Raw genomic sequence first — 12,274 nt, 5'->3', positions numbered from 1 at the left:
CGTGTAACAATAAGCAAGATGTTTTTGTTTTATTTCTTTGAGGCACTTAATCCATTATGGTCAACTGATTACACCTGAGATCGCCTGCAAAGCTTGCCTTTTTAGGAAGGCTGTGTTGCTTGCATGAGTGGCAAGAAGAAAGCCTTTTATGTTTCTTTCCTTATCTAGAGTTAAAGTAGGTCAAACTGTCTGTTTTCTTTTTTTTTCCTTTGCAAGAAGTTATTTCTTAAAAGTATTTCTGTTTAGCAAATTTGAGTGTGAGTGTATGAGCCTGAAGCAAACATATAGATAATTTATAAACCCCTTGTTTGAGGGGCTTATAAAAGGCTGTCAGATCTTGAACTGTATACGTGCCACCATCTGCTGTGCTCATGCAGTCCTTAGTAAGCCTGAATATGCTGGGTTTAGCTGCATGTAGCTCATGGATGGAGACTGGTCTCCCTGTTTAAGTGTCTGGGAAAGGTATTTACCTTACTATGACTTATGGACAACTGGCTTAGTCCTTACACTCCAAATCTTTTGGGCATCTGGGCTGTAAATATACATCACAACTTCACATGCTGGGAGAAAGCAGAAGTGTAATAATGGAGGCTCAGTATGTTGAATTACTGGAGTGAGCATCTGCTTTGATTCAGCCACTGATTTTCCTCATCCCTAATATTTTTGAGTGGCAGAAGCAAGCCTGTGTGTATATGGAGAGTTTGTCTTAGATCAGCACAACTGAACGATGTGTTTGTGTTTCTTAAACTGCAGATGCGCTCGTCGGTCGCCTCTTTGGAGCACGAGGTAGAGAGGTTAAAAGAAGAGATCAAAGAAGTTGAAACTGTACGTGCAGGTGTTTTTTCTCTTTGAAGCTTTTTGTTACTGAGAGCACAACTTAATCCTGTGCTGTAAATCTGAATTCCCTGGGATTTCTCTCTTGCAAGCAGTGTGCAGCTTGTGTTGTAGTTTAAACTGAACCTTTTGGCAAATGCTTTTAAAGCAGAGGTGCAGAGTTCTAGAAACTGTTGGTACTCATGCACTGGATTGAGTCTTGGAAAGTGGACCGCTTTCCTTGGGAGACCAAGCAGCTTGCCAACAGGCAGATGTATCAAAGTAATCTTGGGTTTGATTTGTTTCTTTTAACCATCTTTTCATTTTTTTTAATCTTTTTGAAGTCTCTAACAGTTTAAATCTGTGCTATGCAGTTGCTGGATTTGAAATGCACTCTAAATGTCTTGGAGTACTTGATAGAAATTTGTAGCTAATAATAAATTAAGCAAATGATACTGCAGGGAAGACATTGAAAACGTCTGTTTTAACTCTGTTTTTCTGTTTCTAGCTTAAAAAAGAGAGAGAACATTTGGAAAGTGAACTAGAAAAGGCAGAAATAGAGCGATCTACTTATGTTTCAGAAGTCAGAGAGGTAAACATGATTGACTGAGCTCTCCTTTCTCCTTTTTTGGTTACCACTTGGCTGGCAAACTAATCTAAAGCTTAGCCCCTGCGGCTGGGGAGTTTGTATGCTTGTGACCTTAGGGTAGAGTGACACGCTAATAATGAGCAGAAGAAAAGTGAGCATCCTAAGGAGACAAATCCTAAAACTCTAAACTTCATTTCAGCTCAAAGATCTGTTGACTGAGTTGCAGAAAAAACTTGATGATTCATATTCTGAAGCAGTAAGACAGAATGAAGAGTTAAATTTGGTAAGAAGCTTGTTCTCCGCTGGGCACAAACTAGGCTCCCAGCACACTTACGGAGCAGAGACTTTCCAAGTCCTGTCCATTCTGCTAACCTCTTCAGCTTGATATTTTTGTCCATTGCAATCATTTGTGTAGTCTGACTTCTACAATTTGTCTCTTTCTCTGCTCCTAACAATAGCATGTCTGGTTCTTAAGACTTTGCAAAGTCTTTAAGACTTTGATACCCGAGCCTTCTTGAGAATCAATGCTTTGTAGTGTAGACCTACGCAGATATAACATCCTTGGAGCAACAGATGTGCTCTCATCACTTCAATTTGAGGATCATTCTCCATATTTTTTTCTTTTCAAAGCTTTTGAAGATGCACCTGTGATATCCGTGCTCTGACTGGGCAGAGGCTTTTCCATCCTTCTCTGTACATACACAGATGGATCCAAAGCAATGTTGAATTAATTCTCAGTATCCAGCCATTTTGCAGCTGGTGTTCTGATGTGGCTGAATAACTCTTCTGGCTCGTGGCATACACCACGTGCAGCATGCTTGGCTAGAAGCACTATCCAGCCAACAATGCTCCTGTTGCAGGTTTTCTCAAGAAGCAGTTGGATTACCCGAGGCCAGACCTATAGACCCAAAGAATGCATGGTTTTCCAATCTGAGTCCTTTCACTTCTCATTTGTTTCAGTGTCTTTTTTCCTTCCCTTATTTCTGTTTGAACAGTGCTTTCTTTGTGCTTTTGAGCCAGGATTGAGAGAAGGTTGTTCCTGCCACCATGTCTTTGGTGGGTTTTAGAGCAGTTGGTAAAGTGTCATAGAAACATATCTTAGAATGGCTGAGGCTGGAAGGGTCCTTAAAGATTGTTGAGCTCCACCTCCTGCTGTGGGCTGGTTGCTCCCCCAGCAGCTGAGGCTGCCCCAGGCCCCATCAGTGGCCTTGGACACCTCCACAGATGGGGCTTAAATAGTCAATAAAAAAAATAATCACAAACTACTTACATTTAATCGCATGCTTGGCAAGTCTAGTACAGCACTCATTAGCATCTTGCCTCAGCAACCAGAGCCTCCTGTTTTGAAAGCAAGGGAAATGGGAATTGAATGCATATCTTAAAGTTAATCAGTAAACGCCAACCTCTTGAATATAAGAGGCAACAATTTATTATGTTCTGTAACAACAAAAGCTTAAAAAGCTGAGCTCCCTGCTAGGGCAGCTTGACTTGGCAGTGTGGTGATGCTGTGCTGGTTGGAGGAGGTGGTAAACAAGTGCTTGTGTGCAAATGGCTCAGGAGCAGCCTCCAGTGCACAGGAGGGTTTATTTTTTTCCCTCTTTTTGTCTTTGGTGGTATGCAGGAGGCTGAGGAATAGAAATGGTGGAATTTCATAATGCTTCCCACTTATTTTTTGGGTTGAGCGCGGGGAGAAGCAGGCACCACTGCACAGTGCTTCCCTGAGATGTAGAAGCCAGCATCCACTAGTACAGGTGCTCCAAAAGGGGAAGCCTCCCGTGCATGAGACAAATGTGTTGCAGGGGTTTGGAACGAAGGGGAATTTGGCTCTCTGTGTAGCCCATTGTTCAGTGCTTTAATCCCCTGCTGGCTCCCAAGAAGACTGACAGCAGGAATAGTGGACGTTAGCACAGTGTACTCCAGAGTCACAAATCCTACAAAATTGCCACTCAAGCTTCTTAGTAGTTTCCCTATTTGAGGCTCGAGTCTGAAGTGCTGTGAGTGGGTCTATGTGCTGCCTTGAAGAACAATCAAAATATTCTTTAAAAAAATAAATGTTGATTTCCTTTCTCTAGAAGGCTGCGTTTTAAGGGCAGCCAGTGCACAGAATTCATCTCTCTTGACTGAAATAGTTTCACTTTTTGGACTGAATCTAAACACAATCGACAACTTAATATACCCCTGCCAGTGATTCATTCCCCAATCTGACATTAGCAGACTGATTAAGTCAACAGAGTTGTAACAAGTAGTGCTTTATTAGGATGACAAGCAGAGGGTTTTTTTAATTTAGTCAGCAGTGAAGTGACTGTTTAGCCTGAATTAGGAAGATGACAGTCTACATTTTGTGATATTTGCTATGAATTAAGTTGATGCTGGGACTGACTTGTGATAGGAGTGCTAGAGAGGCTTACTTACATTCAATATTGCTAATGGTTTTATTGGCAATATAGTTGAGTCCACTTGTAGTTAATTTGATTCCAACCATTTCTTTTCTTCTGTAGTTTCCATTCTTTACACTTATCTTTACAGATGGACTCTCTTTTCTTTGACTGTCCTTGTAAACCTTACCATGTGTGTTCACTAATCCAGTGTGTGCAATAATCGTTAGTAGTCTTACTCTTGTTGCAGTCAGTGTGCACTAGGGCAACCTAGGGGAAAAGACAAATTACATCTGTTTGTGTGTGGGGGGGATCTGATTGTCTTTGTTACTGTTTTGCAGCTGAAAACAAAGTTAAGTGAAACACTGTCCAAACTCAAAGTTGATCAGAACGAGAGGCAGAAGGTAGCTGGTGACTTGCCCAAGGTAAGCAGAGACTGGAGTTGTAGATGTAAATATGGCTCAAGCCCTTTCAATCTGCAGTTTTACAGTGCTGGAAAATGTGGTGGTTCCAGCTGCTTGTCTGCCTGCTGGGGTGTTAATTCGCTCACTGCTTCCCCAGTGGGCTGAGACTGTGGGTTATAAGAGCTTGTGCAAGATACCTGTGGGTCTTTTGAAATGCTAGAAATGCAATAAGCAGTTTTGTTTCATTACCCTACTTGAAAGTGTCTCTTGTCTGTGATAATTTTATGCCAACAGATGATTTGGGGATGACAAATAATCCTTTATTTTAAGAAACCCAGCCTAATAAAACCCCATCTCACGGCTCTACACCCACATCTCAGCCTGAAGCTTTTAAATCCAGACTCAAATGGTGGTGGTTACAAGTTGGCTCACAAGCCATCTGCCCATTTGCACGTGGTTACAAATTGGCTGTAGCCCAGGTGACTGCAAATCTTTCCATTTAGCTCAGTGCAGGCTCAGTGAGACGAGCAGGTGGGTTACCTCTGCTTTTCTGCATTGGTTGCCCTTGCAAGATGGACTGGAGTGGAAAATCTTTAAATGTGTGAGGTCTCACTGCTGTCTGTCACCCCAGAAAGGAACTTCTTGTGGTAGAACCAATAGAGAGAGAGACAGGAATAGCCTGCAGAGTAGCTGTGGCCGGGCTCTAGGCTCTACAACACTTTGTTCCTTCTATGATGCTGCCTTCTCAGGCACAAAGTACAACATGAAACTAGGAAGGAATACACAAGCTTCAGATGAAGGTTGCTAGTACTCTGGGGTTAACAGTAGTTCTTACAGGCACCTTCTACAGCTGTCCTGCATCTCGAGTTTCCCTAAGACCTGTCAGTGATGGGCCATTGGGGTGGTGGTTGACAGGGTCTCTAAAGCACTGCTAGGAGGTGAGAAGACAAAGGAGATCCGCTATGATAAAGCGTTTAAAACATTTTGCTTGGGACAGTTACGCTGGATGTTGACATGTAAAGAAAGCTCTGCTGATGTCTGTGGTTTGTGGTGTGCTCAGTGTAAATACAGATCAGCAGTCAGGCTTTTGGAGGCCTGCCTGTGCAGCTACTCTCACATGAAAAAAGATATGCAATTTTTTTTTGTAACCTAGTAACTTGATGTAAGACTATTAGAGTTTCCCCCATAGAATTGCTTTAAAATGCAGGCAAGCTGACACAAGACATACTGATTGTAAGGAGACATGTCAATCTTGGCAAATATGTTGGTCCCCTGAGCAAATCTGGCATGAAACACATTTCCTACTGAACAATGATTTCCTGTGTCTCTAATGCTGCTCCTGGAGAGATGGGGGGGGCTCAGTTCTCAGCCTTTGCTAATTGCCTCCTCTGTTTTGTTGTTTTCTTTTTCCTCACCCTACAGGCCCAGGAGTCCTTGGCATCTCTCGAGAGAGAAATTGGAAAAGTTGTTGGGGATGCTAATGTTATTGAAAACAGCGACGTTCGCACAGAGTCGGTGAGTGTTCCTCTTGAGACTGTGCTTGGAGCAGCACAAATCTCGTGCGCAGTATCGAATTTGGGAAGTTAGGCTTGATGAAATTTCCTGTCTTGCAACGTGTCACAGGAGCAGCATGGAGCTGTATTCAAGGGATGCTGATGCCTTTCTTTCTAAGCCTTGGGTGTTCCACTGTCATCTGATCTGTGACCTCATTCCTGTGGCTCAAATTTGCAGGGAGGAAGGGGAGAGATTCTGGGCATCAGTTCTGGGCTTCCATGGGCTGTTGGTTTGAGCAAATGTGGGAAGAGTTGAGAGAAGATCCCCAGGCTTGTCCCCTCAAAAAGAGATGCTAAAAGTAAATCTGATAGTTACTAAATAAGCTTAAAATATTAACTGTTGGGTTAACATAAATAATACCAAAGGGAGAGGGCAGTCTTGAGCATCCTGGGGAAGTCTTTTTGGCTCTGCAGCTGTGTGCAGGAGCCTGCCATTAGGCTCAGGCAGTTGCCTGAATGAAACTCCAGCTGGCCCAGGCTCCTGGGAATTTGTGCTGAATTTGCCATGGCCCTGCAGCAAGACCTTACTGGTCTTAGTGTCAGTAAGCAACAAACTCAAGTGCTGCTTTGTACTGTGAGTATGGAGCTCTTCAGACTGAAGATGTTTCTAGGTCCTCTGGTAATTGAATTGCAGTTGCAAGGTCTGGAATTGAGGGACTCTGAAGTGACTTTCCTCATGTTGATGGGTAACTGCTTAAGCCTGTGGGTTCCTGTTTGCATGGAAGATTACTGAACTGTTTCTGCAGCTGGTACTCCCAGAGTGCTGGACCTCACCACTTGTACAGGCACCTGAGTCCTGGTGTCATAGCAGAGCTGTCCCATCTCTGGAAACAAAAGCTTTCCCACCAGCTTCAGAATGGCTTCAGAAGAGCTTTCCAGTGGGCAGCTGGGAAGGGTAAAGCAGATGTCTTCCCAGCATGTTTTACACAGCTAAATGGTGTCGGTGGAACTCATTACCCATTTTCATCTGATGGATAGAGTGGTAGGAAATGCTGTCATTTGAGGAGGAGAGGAGCACTTGCTGCTAGGACAAATAATTTATATTGACTCCCTTTAGCCACTGAAAATACGTGACTTCATCAGCTGAGGCAGGAAGCTAGGAGTCCTCTAAGGAGTACTGTAGTAAAGCTTTTGTAGTCATTAGCAGGAAAGAGCTTGCTTCTTTCAGAGTGATTGTTCCTGGATACCCATCGACCCGTGTGTTGTGCACTTCCTACCTCAGGGCCAGAGCTGCAGCTGGGCTTGGGAAGCCACTGATGTCCCAACCCCTGAGCTGCTTTCCTGGAAGGGATGTTGGATCTGCTGAGCTCCCTCCTGTGCTGACAGCAGAAGGAAGGCCAGATGGTGGCAAGTGGGTGCTGTGTCCCTGTCTGCAGAAGGAGAAGAGCAGCCTTCCTCAAGTCAGCAACAAGCTGCTTGCTCTCTGCTCTGCCATTCTGACCTTCCTTTGGGCGTGATGCTAGGAGTTGCCCAATTTGCCAAAAAGGCAAGCTCAGGGTTTGGGGCAGGGCTAACAATACAGGCAGACCACCAGAGGAATCCCTTGTCCTGCCCATTCAGAGTGTTGATGCTGTCAGCCATGGTGGCTGGTAATGCTGGCCAGGTGTCATTAGATGTGCCCTGCTATGGCCAGGCTGTTTGCTTGGGCTCTCATCACTTCATCCTTGCAGAGCCCCTCTGCTTCACTATTGCTCCACTGTGGCTGCGTGGGAGCATTGTGGGGCCCTATCCAGGTTTCCTTTAGAATATCCTTTGCTTTATTCTTAGGAGCTTGGAAAAACAGTCCTAATAAACCTGTAATTAAGCCTTCATTAGTTTAAAAAAAAAAAAGAAGTTAATTGTCTAAACACTGCTCTAAACAGGTAGCCATTGGCAGAGGCTGAAATTAGAACATTATCTCCCTCCTTAAGCCTTTTTTTTTTTGCTGCTGCTTTTCTTTTTTTTTTTTTTGCAGAACAAAAAAAAAAAACCCAAAACTGTCTCCCCAGAAGCCTCAAACCCTTAAAATAGCTGTTAGATTAAAAAAGAAAGTCTTCCAGCCACTTCCACCTAGCAACAAGGAATTTTTTTTTTTTTTTGCTAAGAAGGACCTGAAAACACATACTTGCAAATGAGCATATTTGTTCCTTCTGGGTACTGGAACCAACCCACAAAATTGAGAAATGCTGCTTGCACAAACCCTCAGACACATTCTGTGTGTTTTTGTTCGACTCCTTTTCTTTCTATTTAAAAATAGACCATTTGGGTTTTCTAATTAGCTCGCTTCCTTGTCACTTATGGGACTCGATGATGACTAAAGGCTGCCTTTTAGTATGCTTTAAGGAAGTCGTTTATATTCAGCAGCTCTCTTAGGCAGTAAACTTATTTTGAGGATTACATGCAGTCTAATGGGTTTTCTTCCCTGGATCTGTGTGAGATGCTCCATCCTTGGAAGCTGAGAGTGCTGTACACGTGGAGAGCAGCAGGGATGAATCTGTCAGCTCAGTGCCCTTTGGAAGGGACATCTGATTTGTGGACGTGCCCAGGAGATTGTAGAATTGTTAAGGTTGGAAGAGCTTCCTCTGGCCATCCCTCTACCTCTCTATTTCCCCACATCATCACCCCAAAGATGCTCTCCCCTGAGTCACAGAACTACAGGCTGAGGATGCAGCATCGGCCCCGGAGTGCAGCTGTGGGCTAACAGGAGCTGTTGTGTGCCTGTGTTGAGCCCAAACCCTTTGAGGGCTGGTCAGGGTTTGACCCTGTGAAAGCTGAAGATGTCTGTAATGCATAGGTAAACAAGGCCGGGCTGGATGGGGCCCTGGGCAGCTGGATCTGATGGGGGGCAGTGGCCCATGGTGGCAGGGGTTGGAGTTTGGGGGTGGGGGAGGCTTTAGCATCCCTTCAGACCCAAACCATTCTGTGATTCATAAAGCCACAAAAAAGAAGGGAGGAAAAGGCAAGTGTAGGTGAGAAGAGCACTTCCCCAAGGTGAGGGCTGGGGGACCTGAAAGGCTCCTCCATTGCTTTTGCTTATGGTGGTTCCTACACTAATGTGTGTGCGCTGTCAGTGCCGTGGTTTGTTCGTTAGCTGAGATGCTAATTGCTCTCGCCTCTGCTTTAATCAGTCCTTAGGAGATTGAGGGCTGAGAACTCACGTAGCACAGAGCTGCTTTTCTGGTTTAGTAAGGATAAAATGGGTTAAAGCTACTGTACCACTGATTGCCAATGGTTTTTAGAGTAGAAGAATGTTTACCAGTTGCATTCAAGTGAGAGCTCTGCAATATACTGCTTTGTTCTCTTGCCTGAGCCCGGAGTAGTTTCTGAGCTGGTGCAGGTGGTTGGGTTTGATTTACTGCCCTCTCTGTTACAGCAAGTCTAGCCACGTTGCGAGCCAAGTGGGAGCTGGGAAAGTGGCCCTCTCTGAACTTGCTCTAATTTCCCTTAAACCCCAGGGAGAGATTTGCAGCAGCATTATGCATCAGTCTCGTTCTGTTAGGAGAGCTGCTTTCAGCTGGAGCAGAGTTGGCTCCCGTGTTGGTGGTGGGAATTGGGTGCCGCTGTAGTGCTGGCACCGAGGCAGGTTGGCTTATTTTTAGCTGATGAATTGCAAGGGGAGGCTCTCCTGCAGGTCTGTCTCAGGAGCTGAGTGAGGAGCAGTTGGGATGTGGAGTTCTTCGTGCCTCTCTGAAGGAGGCAATCAATAAAGGTAATAAAACAGGGATTATGTCGCCGTTAGCGCAGCACGCCCGACTCCGGGGAGAAGGGCAGGCAGGAGGGGGAGAGTCCACTTTGGAGCTGCAGTGCTTCCCTGTTAATGTTAAGCAGTTGAACACCTTTTAAAAAAGGAAAAAGGGAAAAAGGAAAAGTGAGCTGGGTGTTTCCATATGAGGGGAGCCACGTCAGTGTGCCCAGCAGCGCTGGAGTGGGGGATGGAGGGCTGGACAGAACATCCCAAAGGATTTCTCTGGGGTACTCAGCAGTGCTGGGGGCACAGTCCCACAGAGGGCAGCAGGGCTGTGGCAGCAGCTTGGCACTGCTGTCTGGGCCTGGCTTAGCTGCAGTTAGCAGCACAGCTCCTGGAAGCAGGGAGCAAAGGTGATCCCCCTGGAGCCAGGGGTTGGCAGTGCTGTGTGCCATGTGCAGGTGATTCCTTGGAGGGGGAAATGGCTTCTTGACTTTGAACAGTGTTCCCTTTAAATGTGGCTCTAACCCTCTGACTTACAGAAATTGTTCCCATCTGTGCAAGGAGCTGTAATTTTATACGGAGGAGCTAATTCTAGACTTTCTTGGTAATTAGATTGTAAATGAGTTTTTAATGATTTTTTTTTCCCTCTTCCAGGAATTGACTGATAAAAGACTAAACGTGGCGGTGAATCTTAACCAGGATGTAGGTCATCTCAAGAAGCTGCTCGTGTCAGTAAGCCAAATGCTGTCAAAGGGACGAGAACATTACCAGCTAGTAGGTGGGTGCCAGGGCTGGGGCACTGCCCTGTGATGGTGGTGGGACTTGGTTTGGATCTCATGAGCCAGGTGTTAAAACCTGAAGCTTCCCATCTCTCTTCCTGTGCTCTCAGACATACGTTCTAAGTTTTGGGTGGTCCTGTGTGAGGCCAGGGGTGGGACTTAATGATCCTTATGGGTCCCTTCCAACTTGTGGTATTCTACAGTCTGCACTGTGTTAAGAGCTGTTGGTAGGCACCACGTTTCTCCCTCTCTGGGGCCAGATTTCACCCCACTGGGTCTGACCCCACATTCGTGACCCTCTCAGTTTGGGCACACTTGATCCCTTCCAAAGTTTTGTTCTCACAGTGCCTGTGCCTTGCTTCCTTCTTTCATGTTACAGGAGCAAAGTGTCTGTACTTGCATGCCCTGATGGCTTTGGGATTGGGGATGTAAAGTAACCCTACTGGGCTTCCCTGAGTTAGCAGTGGCATGCTGTGGTCACAGGGATATGAATACCTAAGGCATCAGCCTAGCATGAGCTCTTGATCAGTTACAGACACACCAACAGGGCTTTTTATTTTAATATTCAGCCAGATTGAGTCCTGGGCTTTTGTGATTGAAATGGCCCAAAGTTATTGAAGGGTTGGGAGAGCTCATCCCAGGGGTCAGCAATGGGGCACTCACAGTGGGTGAGGCCACCTATATGGGATGGCTCTGCTGGGGCAGGTGGGCACTGCCATCTCCCATCAGCACAACCTCCACCACTCCTTCCTTTGAGAGGAGCCAGGCTCACGTGGTGCTGTGTCTTTCTCTTGCAGAATGAAGTCACAGGGGAATGGCTGATCTGAGGATAGCAGAAGGCATTGTATTATATTTTGCCAAATTAAAGCCTTATTTATGTTTTCACCCTTTCTACTTCGTCAGAGACACTGAACAGAGTTTTGTCTTTTCTAATCCTTGTTAGACTACTGATATAAAGAAAAAAAAACACGACTCTGTAGACACCTCCAGAGTTTAGTTTTATAATAACAAGAAAACTTGTTTGGATAATTAGACCTTTACATTCCTGGAGAGACAGTAAACACGTAATCTTTCATCTTCTTTTGCTCAGTAAAACTTGTTCAGGAAACTCCAATGTGGCAAAGTCACCAATGGGATATAACATTTTAATACTGATGTTGTACACTGTTTTACTTAAATATGTTTTTGGGATTAGCTGCCTCTGACTTTGACCTCAAGTAAACACTCCCGTTGGTTTTTTTTTTTGTTTTTTTTGTTTTTTTTTTTTTTTGTTGCTAATGTAATCAGTTTTTGTAATGGTGTCAGCAAATAAAGGGATGCTATTATTCATGGTGTTTCTGTCCTTTGCATTGGGTTCTGGTGGGTTCAGGTTGAGGTTGCCACCTCTGTTTGGAGACCTTCTTCCACCTGGGAGTCTGCATGGGGGGCAGCTCAGGGAGCTGTAGGTGTTCAGTTGCTGGGAGCAAACCAGGAGGGCTCAGAGATGGGACAGGGGTTCCTCTGGGGGGTGTGGGAGCTCAGATGGCCTTCCTTTCTGGGACGGTTCAGTCTGGAGAAGGGGAGGCTCAGGGGAGATCTCACCACTCCCTACAACTGCCAGAAAGGGGGTGGTAGTGAGATGGGGTCAAGGTCTGCTCCCAGGTAACAGTGACAGGACAGAGGTGGTGGTCTCAGGTTGTAACAAGAGGCTCAGGTTGGGTATTAGGAAGCATTTCCTCTCTGAAAGAGTGGTGATGTGCTGGCACAGGATGCCCAGGGAGTGGGGACGTGCTCCAGAACTGGAACTGTGGGCTGGGGTTGGGCTTGGGGATCTTGGAGGTCTTTCCCAACCTGAATTCCTGCTTCCTTCACACAGGGGTCATTCAGTGCACATCTTAGAAGATCTCTTCAGTTCTGAGTGATGTTGTTAAGCAAAATGAGAAGTTCTTGCTGAGCTTGAGGATGTGAATATTTGAGGAAAGGCCATAAAACAGAATGGGGGCAAAGTGAAACAACTAGAAATAAAATAGGTTCATGGGTTCATAAGGTTGGAAAGGACCTACAAGATCATCTAGTCCAACCATCCTCCTATCACTATCCCTACCCAACTACTAA

General features: G+C 45.4%; 1 protein-coding gene across 4 annotated transcripts in view; it reads left to right on the top strand.

Annotated features, from left to right (window-relative positions):
* The window catches only part of KTN1 (kinectin 1), a 48,633-nt gene extending 37,128 nt beyond the window's left edge, over positions 1-11,505 (top strand). For 2 of the 4 annotated variants that reach the window (XM_065748011.1, XM_065747991.1), the window contains 7 exons: positions 754-825; positions 1,322-1,405; positions 1,602-1,685; positions 4,119-4,202; positions 5,604-5,696; positions 10,056-10,179; positions 10,978-11,505. In XM_065748011.1, coding sequence (XP_065604083.1) covers positions 754-825; positions 1,322-1,405; positions 1,602-1,685; positions 4,119-4,202; positions 5,604-5,696; positions 10,056-10,179; positions 10,978-10,982 — 546 coding nt within the window. In that variant the 3' untranslated portion in view covers positions 10,983-11,505. The remainder of the gene's footprint in view (positions 1-753; positions 826-1,321; positions 1,406-1,601; positions 1,686-4,118; positions 4,203-5,603; positions 5,697-10,055; positions 10,180-10,977) is intronic. The other 2 variants (XM_065748019.1, XM_065748001.1) reach the window with 1 other exon arrangement.
* Positions 11,506-12,274: the final 769 nt, after the last annotated feature.

Source organism: Cyrtonyx montezumae, unplaced genomic scaffold (genome assembly GCF_038088225.1).
Source record: "Cyrtonyx montezumae isolate F1298 unplaced genomic scaffold, pur_monq_1.0 scaffold_10, whole genome shotgun sequence".
Lineage (NCBI taxonomy): Eukaryota > Metazoa > Chordata > Aves > Galliformes > Odontophoridae > Cyrtonyx > Cyrtonyx montezumae.
The sequence above is the reverse complement of the archived record's forward strand: the minus strand, read 5'-3'. Positions and strand labels throughout refer to the sequence as shown.